The 24125-nt window shown below is 58.0% G+C and overlaps 10 protein-coding genes across 10 annotated transcripts; 4 read left to right on the top strand and 6 right to left on the bottom strand.

The window, feature by feature from the left end:
- Positions 1 to 186: 186 nt before the first annotated feature.
- Positions 187 to 4021, bottom strand: BXZ73DRAFT_47676 (nuclear condensing complex subunit; the record flags this gene model as incomplete). Its single annotated transcript, XM_048019918.1, has 12 exons — positions 187 to 271; positions 321 to 526; positions 577 to 686; positions 737 to 840; positions 892 to 1016; positions 1072 to 1467; positions 1517 to 1645; positions 1702 to 2366; positions 2413 to 2876; positions 2942 to 3130; positions 3183 to 3377; positions 3702 to 4021. 12 exons carry the CDS (start codon positions 4019 to 4021, stop codon positions 187 to 189), a joined length of 2988 nt encoding a protein of 995 aa, XP_047877448.1.
- Positions 4022 to 4296: 275 nt separating this feature from the next.
- Positions 4297 to 9186, top strand: BXZ73DRAFT_77917 (uncharacterized protein; the record flags this gene model as incomplete). The annotated part of the gene is made up of 5 exons (XM_048022754.1): positions 4297 to 4612; positions 4660 to 7619; positions 7739 to 7977; positions 8500 to 8744; positions 8915 to 9186. The coding sequence occupies 5 exons, from the start codon at positions 4297 to 4299 to the stop codon at positions 9184 to 9186; spliced, it is 4032 nt and encodes a 1343-aa protein (XP_047877449.1).
- A 168-nt stretch (positions 9187 to 9354) lies between these two features.
- On the bottom strand, positions 9355 to 10605 carry BXZ73DRAFT_27580 (DNA glycosylase; the record flags this gene model as incomplete). The annotated part of the gene is made up of 9 exons (XM_048017748.1): positions 9355 to 9453; positions 9529 to 9599; positions 9629 to 9719; positions 9834 to 10052; positions 10111 to 10140; positions 10192 to 10259; positions 10319 to 10398; positions 10464 to 10482; positions 10530 to 10605. Coding segments are annotated over 9 exons (753 nt in total), but the record flags the coding sequence as incomplete, so codon positions are not given.
- Positions 10606 to 11235: 630 nt separating this feature from the next.
- On the bottom strand, positions 11236 to 12561 carry BXZ73DRAFT_90292 (uncharacterized protein; the record flags this gene model as incomplete). The annotated part of the gene is made up of 5 exons (XM_048025582.1): positions 11236 to 11706; positions 11750 to 11799; positions 11835 to 11993; positions 12049 to 12232; positions 12439 to 12561. 5 exons carry the CDS (start codon positions 12559 to 12561, stop codon positions 11236 to 11238), a joined length of 987 nt encoding a protein of 328 aa, XP_047877451.1.
- Positions 12562 to 13547: 986 nt separating this feature from the next.
- BXZ73DRAFT_101849 (uncharacterized protein) lies at positions 13548 to 14284 on the top strand (the record flags this gene model as incomplete). The annotated part of the gene is made up of 3 exons (XM_048015033.1): positions 13548 to 13773; positions 13830 to 14201; positions 14253 to 14284. 3 exons carry the CDS (start codon positions 13548 to 13550, stop codon positions 14282 to 14284), a joined length of 630 nt encoding a protein of 209 aa, XP_047877452.1.
- Positions 14285 to 14518: 234 nt separating this feature from the next.
- BXZ73DRAFT_90293 (FAD dependent oxidoreductase) lies at positions 14519 to 16228 on the bottom strand (the record flags this gene model as incomplete). Its single annotated transcript, XM_048025583.1, has 7 exons — positions 14519 to 14621; positions 14678 to 14772; positions 14821 to 14870; positions 14912 to 15446; positions 15505 to 15806; positions 15922 to 16133; positions 16182 to 16228. 7 exons carry the CDS (start codon positions 16226 to 16228, stop codon positions 14519 to 14521), a joined length of 1344 nt encoding a protein of 447 aa, XP_047877453.1.
- A 342-nt stretch (positions 16229 to 16570) lies between these two features.
- Positions 16571 to 17818, top strand: BXZ73DRAFT_47715 (P-loop containing nucleoside triphosphate hydrolase protein; the record flags this gene model as incomplete). The annotated part of the gene is made up of 5 exons (XM_048019923.1): positions 16571 to 16768; positions 16828 to 16982; positions 17054 to 17135; positions 17210 to 17234; positions 17289 to 17818. 5 exons carry the CDS (start codon positions 16571 to 16573, stop codon positions 17816 to 17818), a joined length of 990 nt encoding a protein of 329 aa, XP_047877454.1.
- A 234-nt stretch (positions 17819 to 18052) lies between these two features.
- Positions 18053 to 20050, top strand: BXZ73DRAFT_101851 (phosphoglucomutase; the record flags this gene model as incomplete). Its single annotated transcript, XM_048015034.1, has 5 exons — positions 18053 to 18129; positions 18266 to 18287; positions 18345 to 19290; positions 19348 to 19464; positions 19515 to 20050. 5 exons carry the CDS (start codon positions 18053 to 18055, stop codon positions 20048 to 20050), a joined length of 1698 nt encoding a protein of 565 aa, XP_047877455.1.
- A 415-nt stretch (positions 20051 to 20465) lies between these two features.
- BXZ73DRAFT_90295 (thioredoxin-like protein) lies at positions 20466 to 21362 on the bottom strand (the record flags this gene model as incomplete). The annotated part of the gene is made up of 4 exons (XM_048025584.1): positions 20466 to 20516; positions 20589 to 21086; positions 21141 to 21266; positions 21324 to 21362. The coding sequence occupies 4 exons, from the start codon at positions 21360 to 21362 to the stop codon at positions 20466 to 20468; spliced, it is 714 nt and encodes a 237-aa protein (XP_047877456.1).
- A 465-nt stretch (positions 21363 to 21827) lies between these two features.
- BXZ73DRAFT_47757 (cytoplasmic protein) lies at positions 21828 to 23811 on the bottom strand (the record flags this gene model as incomplete). The annotated part of the gene is made up of 4 exons (XM_048019931.1): positions 21828 to 22184; positions 22970 to 23124; positions 23209 to 23365; positions 23419 to 23811. 4 exons carry the CDS (start codon positions 23809 to 23811, stop codon positions 21828 to 21830), a joined length of 1062 nt encoding a protein of 353 aa, XP_047877457.1.
- Positions 23812 to 24125: the final 314 nt, after the last annotated feature.

A 24125-nucleotide genomic window follows, 5' to 3' on the forward strand; every position in this document is an offset into this window, starting at 1 on the left:
CACAACGGAAGGTACCCACGCATTCCTTCTGGGCATTGAACGGGTAGCGACCGGAGTAGCCTCTGGCGAGTCCCTCGCAGCCGTGGAACGATCGTCATCCGAGGCGTCGTCGTCGGACGTTGACAGACGTCTCCGTCTGGAGAAAGCAACCGGTAAGCATCTAGATATGTATGATGTCTGCAGTGCTTACTTCGACTTCGTCTTGGGCGATGGAGAACGGGAAGTCGTACTAGTAGTCGCAGTGATAGTCGTCGCCACGCTCATGGAGCGCCTGCATTGTAGTGAGTCACAAGCAGCCCAAACCACCAGAGAGTGCGCACCGCTTCCTGCCCTTCTTCGGTGGTTCATCCTCGTCCGAATCGAGCGGGATGATGTCGTCGAGGAACTCGAACATGTCCTTGAGTTCCTCGAGCTTCCGCAAGTCGTCCTCGCTGAAGTCTTCGAGTTGCTTCTCGTACTTCTTCGCCAGCGAGGCGTCGAACTTGGCTAGTGCGTTCTTCGACGTGGTGTCCCGTGGCGGGCGGCGCTGCGGAAGCGTCAGAGTTGATGAGGTTGAGAACTGCAAGAGTGACTCACAGTGCGAAGGTTGGAGACCAGGACTTTGAGGGCTCGGATTTTGTCATCATCGATCTCGTCGGGCAAGTGGAGCTTGCCGAGCATCTGACAGAGCGCCTTCTTGTCCTCCTCTACGATGCGATCAGCAGGTCGCACATTGTTGCGAATCGCCTCCACTCACTCTCCATGTCGGCGCTGAACAGCTCACGGACGATGTCCGCAGCGAGTTCTAGCTGGATAGGATCCTTTTCAGCGTCTTCACGGTGTTTGCCTCCAATTGCGTCTCTATAAACTACAATCAGAAAGAGAGAGCAGGAGATGCTGGGCAGAATATACTTTGCATGCACTGGATGAGTCCAGTCTGCGAACATCAGAGAGACTTGGGCTGGCGTGATCATTGGATCTTCGCCCTCCCAGTTGTGATATACCTCGGCAATGCGGAGGAAGGTGGGAACAAAAACCTGTGAAGTGTGCCATCAGCAGATGCCGCTTGTCTCTTGTGAAATGAAAACTCACGTCACGCATACGACGCTGATTGGCAACACTGGAGTACGAATACACGGGGAAGAAGTAAGACAAGCACTGCCGCAGCTCCTGGTTATCGACAGTCTCCGGTGAGATGAAGACGAGAACAAGTGTCTGGAGCACACGTTCGTCCGCGATCATGCCCGAAAGCATCAGCTTCGACAGCCCCATGGCGATCAAAGCTTGAATGCGGTCCGAGTCCTCTTTCTCCATAAGCTGCAGGAGGAACTGGATAACGTTGTCCCTGTTCCCGCTAGTCTCGCTGAAAAAGGCGTCCTCGTGGACCATGAGGATGTCGAAGATGATCTGCAGGACGCGGTATTTCAAGACTTCAGGGGAGGAGGCCACTTGACCGAGGAAGAGTTGGAAAGAGCTAAGGGCCATGTTCTGGAAAGGATTTGAATACGTGCTAACCGAACCAAGGAATGTAACGTACCCTGGCGATAAGACAGCATAGACCAAGTGCAATGAGGCCTTTCTCGCGGAGGACCATCTCCTTTCGCTTAACGGAAGGGACGATGAGTTCCTTGAGAACGCCCTGGAGCATGGAATTCTCTTCAAAGGTCTGGGCTCAAAGTTATGAGCACCAAGTAGAAATACGGAGACAGAGGAACAACTCACACTATTAACACGCTCCAGCATCACGACACACAGTGACAAGCACCGTGAGTCGATTTCATCTGCACGCTGCTTCTCCTCTGGCGACATATCTTCAACCCTCCGCTCCGGTTGGGGAGCACGAGGCCGACGTGGGCTCCCGAACTCTGTCATGCTCTCGTCGCCATCTGGCCGCGGCTCAACCTCGTCCTCTGGTGGATCGCGCAATTCGTGAACGATCTCGACGACGACTCGGATGAGGTCTTGCTCCTTTGGCCAGATCTCGCGAAGGACATCGAGCGCGCGAGCGAGGACGGGTTCCGGTAGGACGGGTTGTGCGAGCATGCCGCGCACCGTCTGGAACATCTTGCGCCGGCCGATCTCGTCCCCATAGTCGCAATTGACGGCCGCGCGAAGGAGCTCACCGATCGTAGACTCGCGTTCTGTGCGCTGCTCTTCACGCTTCTCGCGTGCCTCCTCGTCCTCTTCGTCTTCGTCGAGCGCTTCCTCCGCCTGGATGTGCTGGACGAGCACGTTATATGCGTCTTGAACGCGGAACGCCATGGCTGTCGTCAGCGGCAACTGCGCTTCCATCTTCGAGTGATCGTCCCCTTCTTTATCTCGACACTTCTCCACGAAAACGCGCCCGAGGAGTGCGCGCTGTTGAGTTGGGTTGACCCAGTAGTCCTCTGCGTGAGGTTAGTTCATGTGTATATGGGGAGGGTGGTGACCCACCTGGCAACTGGAGACGCTCGTAGATGTCCATTCGAGTGTCGAAGATGCTGCTCAACGCGTCCTCCGCAACGGTCCCTTCCGATAAGTCGAAGAGGCCGAGGAACACGAGGAGGTCTTGGATAGTTTCCTCTCCGCCAACCTCCTTCTTGATATCTTCTTCCTCCTTCGTGCCGGTCGACCGCACGATCTCCGCCCAGTGTGCGAGGAGTTGCCCGGCGGCAGACTTCACGGTGGGCTCTCGGTCGCCTAGGCCGTTGCGGACGATGAGTTCGCGTTGGGCGACAGTGAGGATACGGGGATGGGTGAAGCCAATTGCCTTCTCCGACACTGTGCAGTACTTCTCCAGAACGTGGGCGTAGACAGCTTTACGTATGCTTGGATCGACGTCGCGAGTACGGGTGAGAATGTGGGGAAGCACACTCGGGCTGAGGGGAAGAGACTGCAGCGCGGATCGTCGCACTTCGCTGGTGGACAACGGATCGAGCGCAAGGTTTGTAACAGCAGCATTAGGAGTGGTGGGTGAACTCACACAGAGGTGTCATATGTCATCGTGTCCACCAACATCTCAACGATCGGGGTCTCGTCCGCCTCCAGTTCCGAGACGTCTTCACTAAATGACAGCTTCGCAAGAGCGACAGCAGCTTGCGCCCGCACATTCGACTCCTTGTCCGATAGTCGACCAACGAGAGCGGAACGAAGTTTGGCATATAGGTCCTCACTGGAGTGGTGAGTCTGTGAAAAGAATTTAGAGCTGAAGATATGCCACTCACTCGAGGCCGCTGAGATGGGGGAGAATCTCGGCTAAGCACTGCAGGCAGCGATAGCGGACGGACTTGTCTTTGGCCGTACATCCCGGTAAGAAGTTCTTGACAATGTACGACAGAAATCGCTCGGTAGTCGTTTCTTCGTCTTCATCGAGTTCAACTTTGGCGCGTTCCTCGTTCACTAGCGGCGGCGTCAGTATACTAAATTTAAGAGGTATAGACGCAACGCATAAGCCCATAGACCACATAAGCCCACAATGTATAGTCTGCGCCGTGTAATCATCTCATAGGGGCAATGATCTCCGCCATACACCCTGACCTCTTCATTTGCACACAGAGAAGATATCCTGAATATGTATAGCCTCCTGATGCACACATGGCGGTGATGCATGGCAGGGGCCCGGGTAGAAACATGCCAGAACGATCTCGTAGCGCAGGAAAGCTCATCATGCATACGATCTTGGCGACCATATGCATCACAAGAATCCTTCTGTACGCGCAGGAAAGCAGACTGGTGTAAAATACGCACTTTTATCCGTGATGAACTTAGCATAGCCGACCAAGAACTTGACAACTCTGTCGGCAACACCTGCACCTTTCTTGACTTCTATCATGCGGAGCACCATGTCTTGGCAAGCTTCATGGAACGCCTTTTCGCCGGTCAGCATAGAGCTCTTGCCGTTCTGCACCGGGGTCTGGACGGCTGCCGCAGCATTTTGGAGCTTGTAGAGCGCGACATAGTTCTTCTGGTGGTTGGCAGAGGTGTTCTGGACCTGATCGAAGATCTTAGGAAGGGCGGACTGGAGAGATTCGAGGTCAAATGGAGCCGGGGTGCGTGCAGGCATGACTGCCGGCTCGCGGGGCACGGTGGCGGAAACACAAGTGGAGGGATAGGGAAGAGAGCAGGACGAACTTGCACGCGTCGCGTCGCGTGTGACATGTGGCACGTGCGCGCGTAACGTGGGGCATGACGTATGGTGAGGGCGTGCCGCGCGCGTCTGAGCTCGTGCTGCGACCGCGTTTTGGCGTTTCCCAGTACTTGAGCACGAGTTTCGCGCTCGGACGATGACTGGCGATCTTGTTCTCGTCCACGTTGGTCTCTTCTCTCGCTTGTCACCCAATGTCCTCTTCACAGCCAGGTCGCCAACGACAGGACGTCGCCCCCTTCCTCACCCATGTTGTTACACACCATGGGCAACTCACTCTTGTCCCGCCTCAGAACGCCGGCAGGATACGCAAGTCCACCAAGAGGAAGAAGCAGTCTTCGAACAAGGAGAGAGATGAGGAGGAGCCCCGTTTCACCACTGCGGTACCCCTTTCTTCCTCTCGAAAACTGCATCAAGCCCCAGTCGTTCGGGCAAGGAAACATGCCATATCGACCTCGACGCCTCCCGCTTCTCCTTCGACGTCGCGAAGATTTGAGCTCTTGCCAGAGTGTGAGTTATATGCGTCTTTTTGCTCGATCCTGCTCATTTTTCTTCAGCCCAGCTTGTTCCTGACTACCCACCCCCATCTTTCGAGGATGCCATTGCCGAGTCCCATGTTCCTCCCCTGTTGTCTTCTCTCCCAGACCAGTGCGTTACTGGGCCGGAATCGGACCAACCATCGACGCAAGCTAGTCGGCCTATGATGCCATCACCTACCTCATCCTCCACCCTTATGCCCATCTCGGCCGCTGCAAGTGTCGTTCATGGATTTCCCGCAGCCTCCCCCATGATGCATTCCAAGTCCGTAGATCCCCCACCCCATCCTGCGCGATCGACCTCTGCTGCGCCCTCACCCTTGGCAGTCTCCTCGACCACAACGCGGTGCGATGCCTCGCCGGTAACGCCAGTCTCTACCGTGTTGTCGGACATGCCTCTCCTTCAACCTCCTCCATTTCGCCCTGTCCCGCAGCCAGATGTGCCTCAATCTGGACTTCCTCCCTGCGAGCCGTCGCCAGGTGCTCCGTACCGTTTGACGTCGCCGTCCACCACCACTTTGTTTTCTCCCACCCACGCGGTCCGCGTTCCTCCCGCAGTTCCTCATGCCGTCCACATTCCTCTGCCGCGGACTCCCTCCCCCGAACCGGATTCTGCGGTTGCCGAAGTTTCGCCATCCCCACCAGCATCCCCCTACTCCCCTTCACGCGCATCCGACGCCACTGCTACCGATATTTTTGAAGAATTCACCTGGGAGCCCCGTCAGCGCTGGTCCGCGGATCGAAGGCTCGGTCTCTCCCTTGAAGAGCGAGTTCAACGCGAATTTGAGCGGCGCAAAACAGAAGAGGCCCTGACAGCGTTCGTTGGAGGTTCTGCGGAGGAACCTGTCGACCCTCGTACTCGACTCTGCCATCATTGTGGTTCCCACCGTCCCCTCAACAGCGGAGACATCCAGAGCATCAACGAGGAGAGTGAAGAGGACATTGACGACGACGACGTCTCGGAATTGAGCCGGGAGAGTCCGTCGTCTACACGAACCAAGGGCAAGTCACCGTATTTGCACCCGTTCTCTTCCCCCTCGATGGCCAAGATCATGTCGCATTCGAAGTCTACTCTACTGCTCAAACCACAGAGCCCCGAATCAGCCAGTCCCACGTCCACCATGCCTACATCGCCACACGGCTCCACGTCGTTCTTCAAGATGTCAAGCGCCTGGGCAAGCAACGTCACTCTCTCCCTTAGCACAGCCATCGGACATGGACACAACGCCGACAAGGGACCCGCGTCAAGTTCAGAGACTTTCGGACCGAACAAGACGCTCAAGCGACGGGAGAGTTTTGGCGTTAAGAGACTCTTCGGATCTCTCAAGGGGAAGGAGCGCGAAAGGGATCATGTACGTTCACATTCTGTGCCCAATACGCCCATCATCCCTGCCATTCACCCGGAGTCAAATGCAAGATCGTCGTCGGATTCTTCCGTCGCCGAAGGATGGGAAGTGGTCAGCGTCGAGGCTTCAAATTCAACACACTCCTCTCATTCTACCCCCAGCTCGCGATCGACTTCAGCCTCTACCGCCCCTACCTCTCCATCTCACTCCATTCCAGAGTCGGTGAACGATTCGCCCATTGCTTCCGCGTCTTCGCACCCACTACTTCCGTCGCCCACTACCTCTCCGACATCGGAGGGGTCCTACCCTGCCTTCTTAAACAGGCCTCTTCGTCCACGAACAGGTCCAGGCATCCTTGATAGCCTCGTCACTCCAACTTCATCTCCACCATCTACCCCAAGGACCCTGACACCTGCCATGTTACCACCTCCGACGCCGACCTCAGCACGACCGTATCTCCCTGAAAAGTCGCTGTTGCGAAGGCTAGCCAGTACCAATCAGGCGCGCATCCAGACGCAAACGCTTGCCCCGAGTGCGAACCATGTCACTTTTCCTTCGGTTGTTCCAGCGACGCCGATTTCCTCAGCTGTTTCTCTGGGAACCCCAATCACACCCCGAACACCCCGACCCACACCTTCGGTCGTGTGGAAAGTCCCATCACCCACAGGTCGTTCTCCACTTGCACAACCTCCCTCTTCACCGCTTGCCATGACCTCCGGTGGACCTTTTACTCCGACCTCCCCCGTCGTTTCTCCTCTAGTCCACCCATCGATCTCCATTCTGACAAGAAGCGAGAAGAGCGCTCTTCGTCATCAATCCGTTCCAACACCATGCAGGTTGTCGGATTATTCTCAGGAATACCAGGTCGCCGCCCCCGTCGCCAAGCCTCTGTCCATTGCGCCACGAGACGGCCAGGTTCATCTCCGCCGACGGCGCGCGGCGACACCTCCACCTTCCCATCGAAGGGCGATCGTTTCGTGCGAAGCGCGGCCGCTCTCCGATCTTGCGTCGTACGAGGACGTTGACTTCGCCGCTACCTGGGTTCTTAATGAGGTCGAAGAGGAGGTTCAAGAAACCGTTACTCCGGGGCCCGTCATCTTGGAGCCAAGCGCCTCGACCGAACAGCTCATTGCAGCAGAGGAAGGTCGCGCTACCCCCGACCAACTCAGCCCTGTAGCGCCAGTTTGCGCGCCAGTGACCTTCCCAGCCGTTCTTGACGCAAGTTCGAGCCATACCAGCCAAAGCTCGCACTACCCAGGACGACCCCTCCCTTCAGTCCCAGCGGAGCCTGTCGTGTCCACACCTGTGAAGCGGGTGCCAGACGGTTATCCCGTCGCTCGCCTGCCCGAGGCGAACTATGGACGACCGCCCCACGCTCAGACGTTCATGCCCGCTCCCTCTACGCCTTTACTTACTCGCGCTACGCCCCCATCGCCGCAGACGGTTCCCCGCTCTGTTCCAGCGCTTGAAAGCCCGATGGTGTCCGAAATGGAGCGTACCGAGTCCGGTGGAAGTATACTCGAAGACGCCCAACCCGCAGAGGAGGGCGCTCCCAGCAGGTTCCTTCCGGTCACGGACTTGGACGTGCTCGCTGCACGCGTGTTCGACGGCCCGGTCGACGGCCGTCATTATGAGGTGTGTCCCCCGCCTCGATCCCCTCCTCCACGCCTCCAGCACCCTCGAAAAGCCTCCGTTCATTCCCCCACATGCCTCCACGCCGCCACGAGCGCATATTCTGACCTCATGTTTTACAGGACCTGCTCCTCGTCTCGGAAGTCATCGGGTCGGCTGCCGGCCCACGTTCCAAGCCTCGGAAGAGCGGGAATGTGCCCTACACCGGCGTCGTCGAAGTCACGCGGCGACGGGTGCTCAAAGACGGTCGCGTGAAGGTCAAGATGGCGCTCCTTGGGGTACCCGTGTCGTCCTGCACTATATGTCAGTCGCAGTTCCGACGCGAGGAGCGCGCGGCTCTGGCCCCCACGTGCAAGCATCCGTGAGTACCCCCTCTCCTTTTTTGCTGAGGAGACTGGTCGTTGGAACGCGGAACGTCCGCGTGCCATCGATGGCGTCGATGAGTACAGAATGTTTACATGTGCACACCCTCGTGTTGGGGTCATACGCGACATAAGCGCAGGTGCACGCTGTAGACCGAGTCCCCGCTTGGTCGCGTGAGCGACGGCGTGAACGGCGAACACGGAGCGCTGACACTTTTCACTATAGGTTCCACGAAGTATGCCTCCGCCGTGCCCTGCGCATCAAGCCTGCCTGCCCCCTGTGCCGTGTTGAGCTCGCCTTCGACAATTGACCGGTCCTCCCGGATTTGTGCGCTCCGTCGACCCGACCAGGTCACCGTCTGCGAACATCCCTCTATCTCTTTCACAACTTCCTTGCACAACTTCCTCACCCGTTAACGCTCAACGTTACATCTCCATCATGCCTCTATCATACGTCCGGTCTTCAGCTGCCTATATTCACCAGTGTATTATTTCGTCATATTCGGTCGGATATCATGTAGCGCTATCACTTCCCCTCCCTCACGTCCACCCCACTCCATCCATCCGCCGTCGTGCAACCTCCCACGCATCACAATCACCATGCTCCATCCGCTTCTCGCCACGCATCATCGTCTTCCTTGCACGTCGTCATCGCGTCAGGGTCTGGTAGCGCTTCCCATCGGTCCGGCAGGTCGTGACCGCTTATTCTTGTTCGCCCTCCTAATTCTCGTGGTAGAATATTCCGTCGGAGAGCCGGTTTCCCATAGTGGGCTGGCATACGCGCGTTGACATTGTTACTCACATCCAGGCCTGGTTAGCTGAGCTTCGCGTAGTTGTTAGTGTAGTAGGTTTCGTCGTCCTGTACCTCTTCCGAGCCTGGTCTCAGATTAGCATTGCGGCCAAATAGCATGTCGCAGCGTTTGTGCTTTCTTCTAGTCACTGCGTGTGCTGTGAGATGCGGCTTCTTGGGACCAGATCACAAGCGGGCGGTGTTGAACGGTGAGAGGGGGAAAAACGGGTCGGTCAATGCATCAGATCCTACTGACCAAGCGTCATTGCCTATATTGTACCACAAAAATCCTCCACTAGATAAGAGCGGCTGCGAGCCGTTAGGGGCGCTCGAATCGTCCGTGAAATATGCGCGCGCCAGCTATAACCACAAGCATCATAGCGACATTGAGGCCGACGCTGGAAGGATGAAGCGCTGAAGCCTGAGGGGCAATAGATGGGGAAGTTGTCAGCTCGCGCGATCAGATCCAAGTACGGCATCCACACTCTCGCGAGCACCGCGGTCCGGCAATGCATGCATACCTTGCAGGGTCCGTGCTCACCGACCCGCGTGCGCCGCCCATGACCTATGGGGGGCTCCTCGCCAGGACGGTGACGACCGCCATGGACGACGTGTCGAAAGTGCCGGCCTTGAGCGCGTCCACGCGCTGCTTCAGCAGCGTGAACTGCCTGGTCTTTTCCGGGAGCTGTCGTACCGCGGCGGGCGTATCGAGCGGACCGTTAGCATATGATACACAAGACGATGAGCAGTCTGCGCGTACCTGATGGCTCGCGACGAGTCCCGAGGTGCTCACGATAACGAAGAACAGAGTCTCGCGGACGGTGGTGTCGTCTGGAGGGCGACAGGAATGACCGTGAGACGCAGTAGAAGGGGTGACAGGGACCCCGTACCTGCGACGTGCACTACCTTGTACGGCTGGAGGTCGTAGTCGAATGGCGAGCCGGGTTCGGACTTGGGCTGTGCTTTCGACTTGGGCTTTGCCTTTGACTTGGGCTTTGCCTTCGACTTAGTCTGTCCCTTCGTCAACGGCTTGCTGGGAAACTCGATCTCGACCTCGACTTTGACTTTTGTCTCCGTCCATTCTCCATCCGTTGCAGAGACGATACCAACGTCAGGAGTCTTGTCCTTTGCAGGCGGTGTCGACGGTGGCGGCACGACGGCTCGAATGAAGGAATCCCATATGCCCTTGCCAACAAAGCAGACGACCCTTGGTCTGTGCCGATAGATCTTGGCGAAGAGGCTGGGAACTCCCGCCGCGTATTCAGACGCGTGTAACTCGGCGGCCTGCAAAGGAGTACGTGGGTATGGTACCGAAGTGGGAGTTCCATGATGGCGTACTCACTTGGGCAGTAGGACGGTCCACTATGTTTGTCTACAAGAGTCGTCAGCTGGATGCAGCACCGCACATGTGAGAGGCTCTTACCAGACCCAACCCGAACTCGGCAGGCAGGATACCGTCTTCTTCAGGTTTGAGCAGTCTATTTGTGAATCCTGCGTAGAAGAGTGCGTCAGGGTATGGGGATGACCTCGCTTGAGAGGTTACAAATCACCAGAGCCGTGGAGACATCGCCAGAAGTGATTTGACCGGTGAGCGTAGTGGTGTCCGGTCGTGGCTGACATTTGCCCTGGACTGGCGTGAGATGGAGTGAAACGTCAGCAAGCCACGATTTTGTCCTGACTTCGCTCGCGGCGCACTTTATACCACAAAACATGACTAAGGATGCGTCAGACGAGCATTCTAACAATGCAACGCGCGCTTACCATCGAGCCTGTCCGGAATCTCCCCCAGATGATCCGGAACCCCGTTAAGGTGCGCATACTTCTCTGGAGGAGCTACAGCCGGCCTTGCCTTGCCCTTGACAGTGGCCAGAGAGGCCACGCGACCCCTCTTTTTTGGAGTCTCTCGCTCGTCCTCCTCAAACTTGACGCCAGCTTCAGACGACGATCGCTTTTGGAGTTTCGGGGCCTGCGTAGCCCGAGCCCCGACGCCATTTATATCGGGTGGGACGAGACTGGGGAGGACAGAGTCGGCTTCATCGTCCTCGAACTTGGTGATTGTGGTCCGCTTCCGCGCAGATCGTCGGAGGGAAGGGGTCGAGTCGAAGGTGAAGCGGAAAGCGGAGAGCTTTTCCCGAAGAGCAAGCGTCGGGGTGCCCAGTGTAGACTGTGCCTCGCCTTCGAGTTCGGTGGGCTGTGAAGAATCGTGCTCATGGCTGGACATGGTGAGGATCAAGACCTCTCCGCGCGGCGCTCGTTCTATGCGGATGGCAGTTCTCAGTTCTCACGCCTAGTATTCGGATTAATGCAGTAACAAGGGAATTCAACAACTCCAAGTCCCAGTGATCGAACTTGGGTCGAACATCGACTCTGTTCCGTGCACGAATGGCCGAGGACTCCCTATACGCGTATACGCGAGCGACGTTTGACGCAAGTCCCTAAACCCACAAAACACGCATCACGCCCCTCCTCACCCGCGGTCCGTCTCCCAGATGGTCGTCACCTTCCCCTTCGCCCCTCCCTCTGCCTCAATCGCGCGCACAAACTCGTTCATCCCACCACCCACGCCAAAGTACACGAGCTTCGCTGCGACAAGGCACAGGCACGGCGCGCCCGCTAGCGCGCTCATCTCCTTCCCTCTGTCGTCATGGTCCTTCAAGCTCAGTAGCCTCGTCGCGTCTTCCAACGCCGCACCAGTCGCGGTCGCGCGCCGCAAGAGCGCGACGAGCGATGGCAGGCTCTCCGGGCGGTATATCGTCTCGGAGGTGAGGACGAGGTCGTACGGCCCGGCCGCGGCGCCGACGTCGAACGACGCCCACCCCCCGGAGAAGAAGGAGAGGGAGACGTGGTGTGCGGCGAGGGACGCGCGGAACGCGGCGAGGAGCGCGGGCTTGAACGCGAGCTCGCCGGTATGCTCGGGTCTGCTGGAGGTAAGGGGTCGCTGTCGCCGTGATCGACATCCGGAGTTGTGCCTGCGGCTTCACGAAAGGATGCGGAAGCTGGGGACATGTCTGGAAGGGAGGAAGGAGGTCGGCTGAGTCCGGAGATGGGAGGGGGTGATGGACTTACACCATGCGAGGACGATGTTTGGAAGTGTTACGAGACGGAGGACCATCTCGTTGTAGTCTTGAAGGTGTACCGTAACTTCGATGCCGTCGCCTTGTGGAGGTCCAGATGAGAATATTGAGTGCAGTAAGTAAAGAGAGGGACGGCAGTTCCGCAACCCAACTAGTCTCGATTCTTGGTCAATGTATTCTAAAGACTCGGCCTTTAAAAAATCAACTTACCTCTACCACACGTTTCCCTCGTAGCCAGCCTGCAAGACCGTCGCCATGTATTGAAGCGATGCAATGCACGAGGTCGAGACTACACTCCCATGTCTTGAGCCCGCCTTCATACACACCAGGAACAAGATCTGATGGAGCGTCGAGGAAGTCGATGTCTGACGGCCCGTCACTTGCACCCCTCTGAATCGTCGGATGCGATTATTTGCAACCTTGCGTCGAAGAGATCTCTGCGTGCGAGTTTTACATCCTCGCTCAGGTGATAGGGATAGAAATCGGAGAGAACGAGATAGACGGGGGGAGCGATGTCATCTGAAATCTCCCGATCAGCTCATGGACAAGAACGAAAGGATTTTCTAACCAATGTGTCCAGAGGTATTCTCGTCGACTTCCTTCGGAGGTTGTGTCGACTGTCTGGTCCGTGGACTGGTCTGCGAGCTGGGCGCTCCAAAGATGTCGGCCGCAGAGGGGTCGAGATCGTCCTCTTCGACGTCAAAATCGAACTTGAACATGGTTTCGAGGATCAGCTATGGAAGCTATGCGTCTCTTGTTCCCGAGTAGAGCGTAGTTCAGCTTTTGAAGGCCTTTGTGATAATAAGTACGTACTGGTAAAAAGCAGAGGTCGAGAAGCAGCGAGCGCCCGAGACTCAGCGTCGAGGATTTCAGGTTAGGGTTCTGCGCCCATGTACATATACCAAACCGTGCCTCCGAGACACAGCCTCTTTTTCCATCCACGAACTGTCAAAAGGATGCGCCTCTTTTGTGCATCATGCGGAAATCGGAGACTCTAAGCTTCTTTGGTCTCTCTCTATAATATTATGAGTCGAGACAGCGTTTGCTTCGCCACTGGCACTTCTCCAACAGGCATGTGGGCTGTGTCGACCGGGCGGGTTGGCCACCGGCCGGTGCGACGTTGGAATCCCGCCTGCGCCGCGCCGAGGAGAACGATTATACCTCTGCACACCACAGAAGACTGTTGTATCCTCGGAACCTGGCACGCTCACCCACACACCGGATATCCTGTGATCCACACCTTTCCTTTTGTGACATTCACTCATCATCAATCAGCAGGTATGCATATGCCGCGGCATGCGGTTCTCCAGTCCGGGTAGCTGTCATTCGATTCATCGGTTTCGGAGGCCACTGCAATGTCCTCTAGGTCGCCCGCAGCTCGTAAACGTAGAAGAGACACTAAGGTTGCCTCTCCGCGCGCATGAAGGAGGAGAGCCGGCAGAAGACACCCGTGGCCACCGCCAGGCAGGGGATTTACAGTGGCAACTGGCCACCCCAAGCGTGCGCGCGTTATATAAACGCAACCATCTCGGTCTCGCTCGTCTTCGCCCCTCAGTCACGCCAGCATCGCCGCCCAGCGCCCCACTGCCAACTATCCGGAGCACCCCCGGTGTATATATCCTTTCCTCCTTCGCTCCTCTCAGGTTACACGACATTTGCAATGGTGCGCAAAACATCACTTCAACCTGAAGCGCAAGCATACGTGATGTCTCAGATCGCCCCCGACCAAGGCCGCGCAGGCCTCTCCCTCCCTTCTCCCATAAATATGGATTGGCAACACCCCGATCGCGATGCGCCGCGCACGCTCTACCTACTCGTCCATCCGCCCACATCCCTTCTCTCCACCTCCGCCTCTGCGTCCCCAATTCTTCTCCACCCTCCTCCCCTTACGACTCCTCTCACCCAACATCCACCTGGCGCGACCTGCACTGGTCGCTCTCCTGGCGCCCTGCGCCCTCCCCACCCGATCCCTCGAGCCCCGGGCCAGCGCGAAAAGACAAGCCAGATCCAGACGCGGCCGGCGACCTCAGCGAGGCGTCGCCGGACGGCCCGTGGCGCCACATCGAGCTCGACACCTACAACGTCAAGACGGACCCATCGCCGCAGCCGCGGTACGTCTTCTGGGGCCCGCGCACCCTTTCGTCCTCGCACGCGCCGCGCGCGCGGCCGCTCGCGCTTGGCGTCGTCGCCCACAGGCAGCGCCGCGCGCTCGAGGCGCTCGCGTGGGACACGCCCGTCATGCTCCCCGACGGCCGCTGGGACGGGCAGGAGTGGGTGCGCGCGCTGCTCGGCGCCGCGGTCGACGCGGGCATTGTAGAGCGCGAGCGCGTCGACGCGGCGTTCGAGGCGGCTGAGACTGGTGGGTGGATGTTCGAGTGAACGCTAAGCTTGTGAGCTGACGATGCTTTAGTGCACGGTCAGATGCCACCACACGATGAATGAGACCTTAGGAAGATATAGGCGACGGGAGGAGACGTGCACACTGATGCACAGCATGTGGAGAAGATACATCAAAGTTTTGTGCGACCTGTAAACTAAAGCAATCGAACTGTATAAGCTACTCTTGAGCGCATGCCATGGTTATCCTACTACTTCTGAGTGTACTAGGTGGACCGCGATGGCGAATCCAATGCGCCGAAGGTGGTTTGGTAACTTGGAATACGAGCCATACTAGAGTTACATCCTGTTCCGTGTGAGAAACCTGTCAGGAAGCCACTCGGGCTGCTTCCACTCTTCTTCGTGAAGATCGGCCAAGATCATCTCCACTGCTGCTTGCACGCTGACGATAGTTGTCAGTGTCATGCGCTTAATTACGCTCGGGATAACAATAGCCACCTAGCGAACGTCCTAGGCATACCGTGTCCGGAGAAACCCGCAGAGATGTATTGCCCTTTGAAGCTACTGCCTTCGAGCGGCTCGAGAGGGCCGACCTGCACGTAATCAGCATCCGATGCGCGAAGATCTCCATCGAGACTTACGAAAGGATCACCAACGCTTGTGTATCCCATAATCCCGTCTGACAATGCCGCTGTCAACATCGTCATTGCAAGTCTTCAGCAACTCAGCGACGCACCCATTCCATCTCGGGCTCGTACTCCGGTGCGTCGAATACCCGAGGAAGGAACTTAACGAGGAAGTCGTGCTTGTTCTGCTCGACGACCGAGTCGTCGACCACCCCAGAGACGTGGCCTCCGCCTCCGAGGATGATTAGCGGGGTCTCGCCGCCGCCTGGGCGCGGGAACCAGTACTCCCCGGTGGTGTCCGTCCACGAGCTCATGCCCGTGTTGCGCGAGCGGACCGCCACGACCTGTCCTCGGGTGGGCACGATTCCCACTTCGCCGCTCATAGAGCGCAGGAGGTGCCCGGCGTATGCGTTCGTTGCGTGGAGCACGTATTTGCACGTCGTCGATCCGCGTGGGGTGACGAGCTCCCATTTGTCTCCGGAAGGCAAGACTTGGACCACGGGCGTGTTTGTGTGAAGTGAGAGCGAACCAGAGGACGCTTCGAGATGGCGCTTGGCAATGTGGTAGAACTGCGTGACGAGCTTGAGCGGCCAGAGGTTGTACGCGTCGAAGGTGAAGCCCGGGTGGGGCGTTCCGTATTTCTGCGAACCGTTTGCCTTTAGCTCAAGCATGTCCCACAAACCGAGGTAGGGGACGTACCTCGTGCATTTCTCCCTCGGTGAGCCATTTTACACTGCTCAGGTTCGTGCCTGCCGTTGCCGCCGCCTTGAAGTCGCCCTTGCGACGGTTCAGGGCCACCTCGGACATCAGGACGCAGGTGTGACCGCCGTGAATAAAGTCGACCGCGTCCGCGATGCCTTCGTCTTGGATGAGCTTGACCAGCGTACGCGCAGTGTACTGCTCGAGCTCGAAGCCGACTTTGGCCTGTTCTGCTCCATACTCGAGCGCAATCTTCTCGAAGCCTTGGAAGAGATAAGGCGTCAAATGACCGCCGTTGCGACCTGCAGAAGGTCTGAACGCGAGGGAGGCGCAGTGACATCAGTCGGCAGACCTGTGGCTCCAGAGCCTGTGTGTGTGTCAGCGTTTCGCTCGGAAGTGAACGAAGGGAGAGCTAACAGAAATCGCGTGCTTCAAAGACGGCAACATTCAGACCGGGCTCGCTCGCCAAGTTGTACGCCGCGGACATGCCCGAGATGCCTGAGCCGATGACGCATACATCGGCCGAATGCGTGAGCGGGCCGGTGCTGCCCACCTTCGCAAGAGGGTTTGCGCCTGGGCTGTCAATCCAGAACGACTTTGTCGAATTGGCCACGGGCAGCGGTGTCGGTCTCCATCTCGCGCTTTCGAACGCGACCTGCTCGAGAGGCGAAGCGGACCCGATAGCGACAGCGATGAGCCAGACAGCAAGCTGGACTCGAGTCATGATGATGGCAGAAGGCAAGGTGGACGCGCCTGATATCTCCAGTAAGTGCTTTTTACCACCCTCGTAGCCCGCGAGATAGCGCGGCGGCTTTGCAGGGCCCGACCTGAAGGCCAACTAAGATCTGTGAGGGGATGGGAAGAGTCAAGGTTATCCCGGATAAGTAGAACTTCTTATCTTGGTTGTATGATCACCTGACCGTGTGATGTTACGCGCGCATCCTGAGATCAGACGCGTCACAATTCTGGACCTCGACACCCCCATCTTCTCATCCTCTTCGTCGCGCTGTGTGCCCACCGCATCCAATTTGAACGCGTAGCTGGCACTTGAGCTACACATAATATAATGACAAGCCGTCCCAGCGAATCGCAACCGGAGAATGACTTCGATGGGCAATATCGTGGAGTCCAAGGAGACTCCGAGGACAAGCACACTCCAATCTCGATATCCGCGCATACACCTACATCCACTATTTCGACCTTCAGAGCGGACCAGGAGAAGCAAGTTGTTTTGATCCTTGTTGGTCTTACAGCCTCGGGAAAGGTCGTTTCGTTATCTGTCGTCATTATACCTTTCCTCACTAACAGGCATATATGCTGCAGTCTACCTTTGCCGGGGCTCTTGAGAGACACCTGCCCCGTTTCCGCCGGTGCAACCAGGACGAGCTCGGTGATCGGCGAAGCGTGGAGGCGCTCGCGAGGCGGACGTTACGGGATGGCTTATCTGTCTGCATCGATCGGACGAACTTTGACGAGAGGTAGGCTTGCCTCGGTTAATTGACGGCGGGTCACGCAGCTCACAGAACGTCACCGCGTCGGTGTATCACAGCCAACGAGCACATTGGGTGAACATTGCGAGAGAGGTACCGGAAACGGACGTGTGGGTGATCGTGTTCGACACACCGTATGAGGTATGTGTGGCGCGCGTACCTCGAATACGCCTCCGCTCAATTGGATTTGAACTCACCGACCGCCTTGTTTACAGGTCTGCGCCGCGAGACTTTGTAGTAGTGAGTTGCGTTATCTACGAAGCTTCAGCGCACGTTCATACTAGCTGTGAACAGGAACAGGACACCCCACAATCACGAACTCGGAGCTCGGGCTGCAAGTGCTCCGACGATTCCAATCACAGTACCGCCCACCCCTCGCCCACGAGGGATACACGCGCATCCTTCACCTGAGACCAGAAGACCTCCCGAACGTTGAGCCTACGGAGCAGGAGGTTCGCGAGGTCATCAGACGTGTCCAAGACGCACCAGAAGTCGTGCGGACCGAACGCCCCGCTCCTTGGAGTGGCTTCCGTGGCGGGCGCGGAGGGTACAACGGCCGCGACTTTCACCAGCGGGGGCCAGCTCCTCGCGGGGGGTACGCGTATCCTGGCGCGCCACATAACCGGACGCGGGGCGGTGGCGATGCGCAACGCGGCAGAGGAGCATACCAACCGACGTCGCCCTGGAACCAGCCCCCATCGCGCGGCGGGCCGCCCTCACGAGGATCACAGTGGCAGGGGGGCCCAGGAGGACGGGGATGGGGGCGGGGATCGCACGAGGGTACTCCGAGGAGCGACCGCACGGAGAGGAACTGGCGCGAGTGATCGTCTGTGGGTGTACGTACGAGCGCGAGGTCGTAGGATCTGGCCGCGTCGGGTCACATTTGTCACAATCCCGGAAGAGTGTGACAGGACGCGAGTGTGACGGGGGACACCAAATGCAGACGCGCAACGTGCGTCATAGCCGTCGATTGGGCCGTCCCCCGCGATTGGCTATATAGAAGGCCAGCGCGCCGTTCTGCTCCCCAACCTCTCTCTCCTTCTCTCTCTCCCGCCGCCATGTCCTACCAGGTCAAGGAGATCTCCACTAAGCCCTTCGAGGGCCAAAAGCCCGGCACGTCTGGTCTCCGCAAGAGGTGAGCGCCCGCCTTGATGCGTATCGACCACGATCAGTCCTGCTCCATCGCCCTCACGGAGGCGCATCCGGACACGCGTCGTGGGCTTCGATGCGTCGCGGGGAGGCTGCGGGAGTAGATGCTGATGGACGTTCAGGGTCAAGGTCTTCCAGCAGGAGGTGCGTCCATGATCCTCTCTCATTACGGCACTAGCTCAAGCGTCCCCGCGATCGCAGCACTACACCGAGAACTTCATTCAGGCCATCTTCGACGCCGTCGATTGCAAGGGAAAGACCCTCGTCATCGGAGGCGATGGTCGTTACTTCTCCCCCGAGACCGTCCAGACTATCCTCAAGATTGGTTCCGCCAACGGTGTGTCCAAGTTCATCATCGGTCAGAACTCGATCCTCTCCACCCCCGCCGCGTCCAACGTCATCCGCAAGTACAAGGCCTACGGCGGTATCCTCCTCACCGCGTCCCACAACCCTGGTGGCCCCAACGCCGATTTCGGTATCAAATACAACGTCTCAAACGGCGGCCCCGCTCCCGAGGGCGTCACGGATTTGATCTTCGCAAAGACCAAGACCATCTCCACCTACAAGGTCATCGAGCTTGACCCCATCGACCTCTCCAAGAAGGGCTTCTTCACCTACGGGCCCACGAACGTGGAGATCATCGATTCCGTCGCGGACTACGTCGAGCTCCTCCAGTCCATCTTCGACTTCCCCCTTATCCAGAACTTCCTCCAATCCCACTCCAATGACTTCAAGGTTCTCTTTGACGGCATGCACGGAGTCACCGGCCCGTACGGCCGTGCCATCCTCGTCGAAGCGCTCGGTCTTCCTGCCTCGTCCGTGATGAACGCAACCCCGCTCCCCGACTTCGGCGGCGGCCACCCCGACCCGAACCTGACGTACGCGCACGAGCTCGTCGAGCGCGTCGAGAAGGAGGGCATCCAGTTCGGCGCGGCCAGCGACGGTGACGGTGACCGGAACATGATCTACGGCAAGGGCGCGTTCGTGACACCGTCGGACTCTGTCGCAATCATCGCCGACTGGGCAGAGGCGATCCCCTACTTCAAGAAGGGCGGTATCAAAGGTCTCGCGCGCAGTATGCCCACGTCTGCGCAGATCGAGTATGTCGCGAAGAAGAAGGGCCTCGAGTACTTCTGTGTCCCGACTGGTACGTGCGATGATCTCCCCTTCCGCCCTGAGCGTGTGGTTCTCAATGCTTCTTCAGGCTGGAAGTTCTTTGGTAATCTCATGGACGCTGGCCGCCTCTCCATTTGTGGTGAGGAGTCCTTCGGTACTGGCTCGGATCATATCCGGGAGAAGGATGGTGTTTGGGCCGTCGTTGGTGAGTGGACCACTCGAGACTCATATGGCGGTCTGCTCACACTCCTGCAGCTTGGTTAAACATCATCGCGTACGCCAACCAACAGACGCCCAATGAGCTCGTCGGCATCAAGGAGCTCCTGCAGAAGCACTATGCCGTCTACGGCCGCTCCTTCTTCTCGCGGTACGACTACGAGGAGGTCTCGTCCGAGGGCGCGAAGAAGCTTGTCGACGCGCTCAATGCGCACATCTCCGCCGGCTCGCTCGCCAGCACGTCGCACAAGTCCAAGAGCACCGGCCAGGAGTTCTCGGTTTCGCGTGTGACCAACTTCGACTACACGGACCCCATCGACGGCTCAGTGTCTATGAATCAGGGCCAGATCGTCTCCTTCGCGGATGGGTCCCGCGTCGTCTTCCGTCTCTCAGGCACTGGCTCCCAGGGCGCGACGGTGCGCATGTATGTCGAGCGCTATGTCCCTGCAGACGCGGGTGCGGAGGAGCTCGCGAAAGACACCCAGGAGGGTCTCAAGGGCCTCATCGAGGTCGCACTCGAGATTAGCAAGCTCCCCGAGTTCCTGGAACGCGAGAAGCCGACCGTCATCACGTAGTGGGCGTCTTGAACGGACTGGATAGAGTATAAGGTGGGGTTGGAAGTATCTAGCATCAATCCACGGAATGTATTCATACTTGCTCTCTGGAAACAAATCAAATTTAGGTTTCTTTGACGTACGCGATTAAGCCGTTTTCGACAGTCCTTGTGATGACGCATTAAGATTGCCTCTCCTGCTCGTGACGCGCGAGCTCCGGGGGTCGCCACCGCCGTCGACGCGGAGAAAGTCTCACTCAAGGCCGCATACGCCTGGTGTGCACTGTTGGGTCCGATGGGGAGGGCGACCACCGGTGGAGGTTATAATTACATAAGGCAGACTTCGCCAACAATCGATGCTATACGCCCCCACTACATTCTACGTACTACATACGCTCCCACAGAAACTACAACTCCGAACGAGTTCCTTCGGCACATCAGTCACGGAGAGCAGCGGGATTCTTCTTCCACCCAGCGAGATTCGCCCCCTGCAAAAGAAAAACACGTTCTATGATCCCACTGTGCGCAGGCTGCATCCAGCGCGCGCGCGCACGACGTACCTCGTCGTAGGTGGCCTTGAAGCTTGGCCTCGCCTTCAGGTCCTCGATGTACTCCATCAGGCGGGCGAACCCCGGCTCCTTGAGCGCCGCGAGCGTCTTCTTGCCCTCGCCCGCCGCGAACGTGCCCATCTCGTGCTCGAGCAGGAGCACCATGCGCACGAGGAGCGGCGCGGCCATGACGTCCGCGAACGACCACGTCCCGACCGCGAACCCGGCGGGGGGCAGGCGCGCCTGGACGGCGGCGAAGGCGTCGAGGAGCGTGCGCGGGGGCGCGCCGCCGAAGAAGAAGCCCTTGTAGGCGTCGAGGACGCGGGCCTCGAAGTCGACCGCGAAGAGCAGCGCCCGGGCGCGGAGCGCGGGGTCGGCGGGCACGAGGCCGCTGTAGGGGAAGAGGTCGCCGACGAAGAGGACGAGGACGAGGGACTCGGCGAGCTTGGTGCTGTCCGGGGACGGGTCCTCTGGGCTTCCGATGGAGTGGCCGTAGGCCATGGCTGGGATCTGTGCAGAGTTGGTGGTGAGTCGGGAGGGTGTAGCAATCGATGCGCTACAGACCTTTCCGATTGGGTTGACCTTCTCGAGGAACCAGGCGGGCTTGTTGGCCAAGTCGATGAAGACCGAAGAGAACTCGGCTTGGGCCTCCTCGAGGGCCATGTGCACCCGGTGGCAGAAAGGCGATTGCTAGAGTACGAGATTCAGTCTGGTTGGCCAAGGATACGTAGTGATAATAGTGCTGACCTCGCGAGTGTACAACACGATCTGGCTTTGCTGGGGCATGGTACGTGTTCTAGCCGAGAGACTTTGAGTTGAGAAGAAGGAATAATAGGATGCAGTCATTCGAACTTGGACCTAACCTTTATACCACAGTGTCCACCCAACCAGGAGTCGCTCGGCACAACCGTCAGCCGAATTACCAGACACCTTACCGTCGGACTCCTCGGTCCATCTCTGACCCTAACGCAGCACTAACGCAGCAACGCCTATCACCGACGACTTCGGTCAATGCCGCTGTGACCGGGTCATAGAGGCTCCCTGCTCGGTTGCTTAACCATGTGCATGAGGACGGCGCCCCGCAGTCGGCGCTGTCGAGAATCCGCAGATGGGCGGTGCGCCGCATACAAGCCTCTGATCCTTAACCACTACCCACCGGTCGGTTCACCAGTTGCTCAGTCAGCTTACGGGAGCACTAGCATGTCCGCTTCCAACGGCGGGTTAGAATTACAAATGGGACCTCGCGTACACTCACTGCGACTTCTCCCCGCCGGGCGCGGTCCTCTCCCTGATCTTTCCCTGCTTCTGCGCACGCGCAGCCTCCTCCTGCACCTGCTCGCCCTCCCGCCGCCACTGCGCGCGCTCCCACGCATCCCACTCATCGCGCGCGTCGACCCAACGTTCCTGCACGTCCCGTGCGTCCGAGCGCGGGCCGCGGATCGGACCCGCCGCGGACGTCATGAGCGAGTAAGTGTTGGGGCGCTGCGACGCAGGCAGGGAGGAGGTGTCGATGGTGTCCGCGGGTTGGCTTGCTGCGGCCGGAGGCACGAAGACGCAGCCGGTGGCTTTGTCGATGACTCGGGTGAGGTGCAGCATAGATTCCTTGTCCTGTCGGGCAAGAGGATACGTCAGCATGCCAGAACAGAAATCATAGCTCAGTCCCCGTTCCAGTACTGATGAGCCTGTGTTCGAGTAATGACGCAGCGGTCGGTTCAAGAAGCAGGTATCCACGAAGACCGAGTCCCTTGCTCCCTTGCCCTACGGCCTCTGACCGCCACTGAACGTCCCCGCGTATTCCGTTTTCTGCGGAGCGGCCGACTCCGACTCACCACTGGTAACATTTCGAAAACACGCCTATCCTTAAGGCTACAGTCGGAAAGACAGGTATGTTCGAAATACCACTTTAAGCCCCGCGCAAAGTGATAACACTACGGCCAGATCGATAGGCGTGCTTTTGAGATCTCGTGCAGTAGCGACTACGAGTTCCGCCTGAAGCCGAATAGACAGCGGTATTCGGTTTGGCTCGGAGCGGGAAAAACAGCTGAATCAGAGTATGGAGTCGTCGCGCACCCCTGCGAGCGCATGTAAGTCCGTCTGATGCGTCGCGGCACAGCGCGCTGACTCATCCATTTGTCTCGCTTCGTATGTGCGCGGAACTCCATACACTGCTCGCCCGCAGAACGAGGCCATCGTTACTGGAAAAGATGTACGAACGCAGCCGTACAAGTTCGCGTAACAAAAACTACCTGGTTTTCGATCGAGGTCCAGCTTGGTCTGCCAAAAAAAGTAAACTCCGAGGGAGAGGCTTCTCCGGCGCTCCCTTAATTGGCAGACCAAACTCAGACTCGAACGGAGAAGTGAACAGGGCCTTAGTAATGTGGAAGAGAACCTACCTCAACCGCGAGGGTCTCGAACCCCACGAGGGAAAAGTCTTCGATGAGCGAACATATCGCCATGTTGAGCGCAGCATAGCGCGGAGTCTGTTGCGAAAGCAGATTTTCCAAATGAGAAAGATCTTGCACCTCCGTGTAGTAGTCAAGATTGAAGTCTGACGAGACGACACAGGACACGATTCCAAGGAAGCGCGGATGTTAGATACAGAAGCCTGGGGACATGGGTGGCATGCGCTCACCAAGATCGCCATACTGCCGAATGAGGTCGATCTTGGACAGGACGTTGACGTGGGGGAGCTCGAGGTGCAGCATGGCGCGCAGGGAGAGCATGAGAACAGATATGTACTTGGCGGCGTCGGTGACATAGTGGGCATCGCAGAGATGTACGGCAGCTAGCTGGTCTGGCGGGTCGCGTCAGCGAAGGAGAGGAGAGGAGCAAGAAAGCATACCCGGAAGCCGCTCTTGGTCAGCCGGCGAATAATGTTCTTGACACTCGGATGGTTCGTGCTGAGCTCTACTTGACCCGGAAGATCGAAGAGCACGTAGTCGTCCTTGTCCAGCTCCTTGAGGCGGTCTTCCAGCCAATCGTAGTTGGTCTCGAGGTATTCCATGCAGTAGAGCATGCCGCCGTTTGGACCGAGTCCGTACTCTTGCATGACTTCCTCAAGCTTTATGAGCGAGGATATGTCTACTGCACATGGATATATCACATTCTCGTTCGCAGGATCGAGGTTCACGATTGCGATGGGTCTGTTGAGAGCGGTGAAGAGCTGGTGCTTGCCGTAACAATATGTTGATTTCCCGCTCCCCGGAGAGCCGCATACGACCTCCCCAAAAGCCATTGTGAGTGTGCGTGCGTCAAGCCAGATCGCAGGGGCGAGTCTTCGTGGTTGTGGGTGAAGAAGTTGAAATTGAATGCAAACGCGTCAGTGGCACTGAGCACCGCCAGCACGTGATGTCTAGTCCTTCGCCGTGTCGCAACTTGTCGTGTCTCGCGTCCCTAGCCTTAGCTCTTCCCAACGGTGTACTTGTGACAGCTCCCCGTCGTCCTCCATTGCCTCAGTCCGTCCTCAGACGTCGGGACGACCCACCATGAGTCATATCATCCATGATCTCGACGAGAATGAGAAGCTCAAACAGGTTAGTTCTCCAGTTT

This window comes from Epithele typhae (genome assembly GCF_022376455.1).
Source record: "Epithele typhae strain CBS 203.58 chromosome Unknown BXZ73scaffold_27, whole genome shotgun sequence".
Classification (NCBI taxonomy): domain Eukaryota; kingdom Fungi; phylum Basidiomycota; class Agaricomycetes; order Polyporales; family Epitheliaceae; genus Epithele; species Epithele typhae.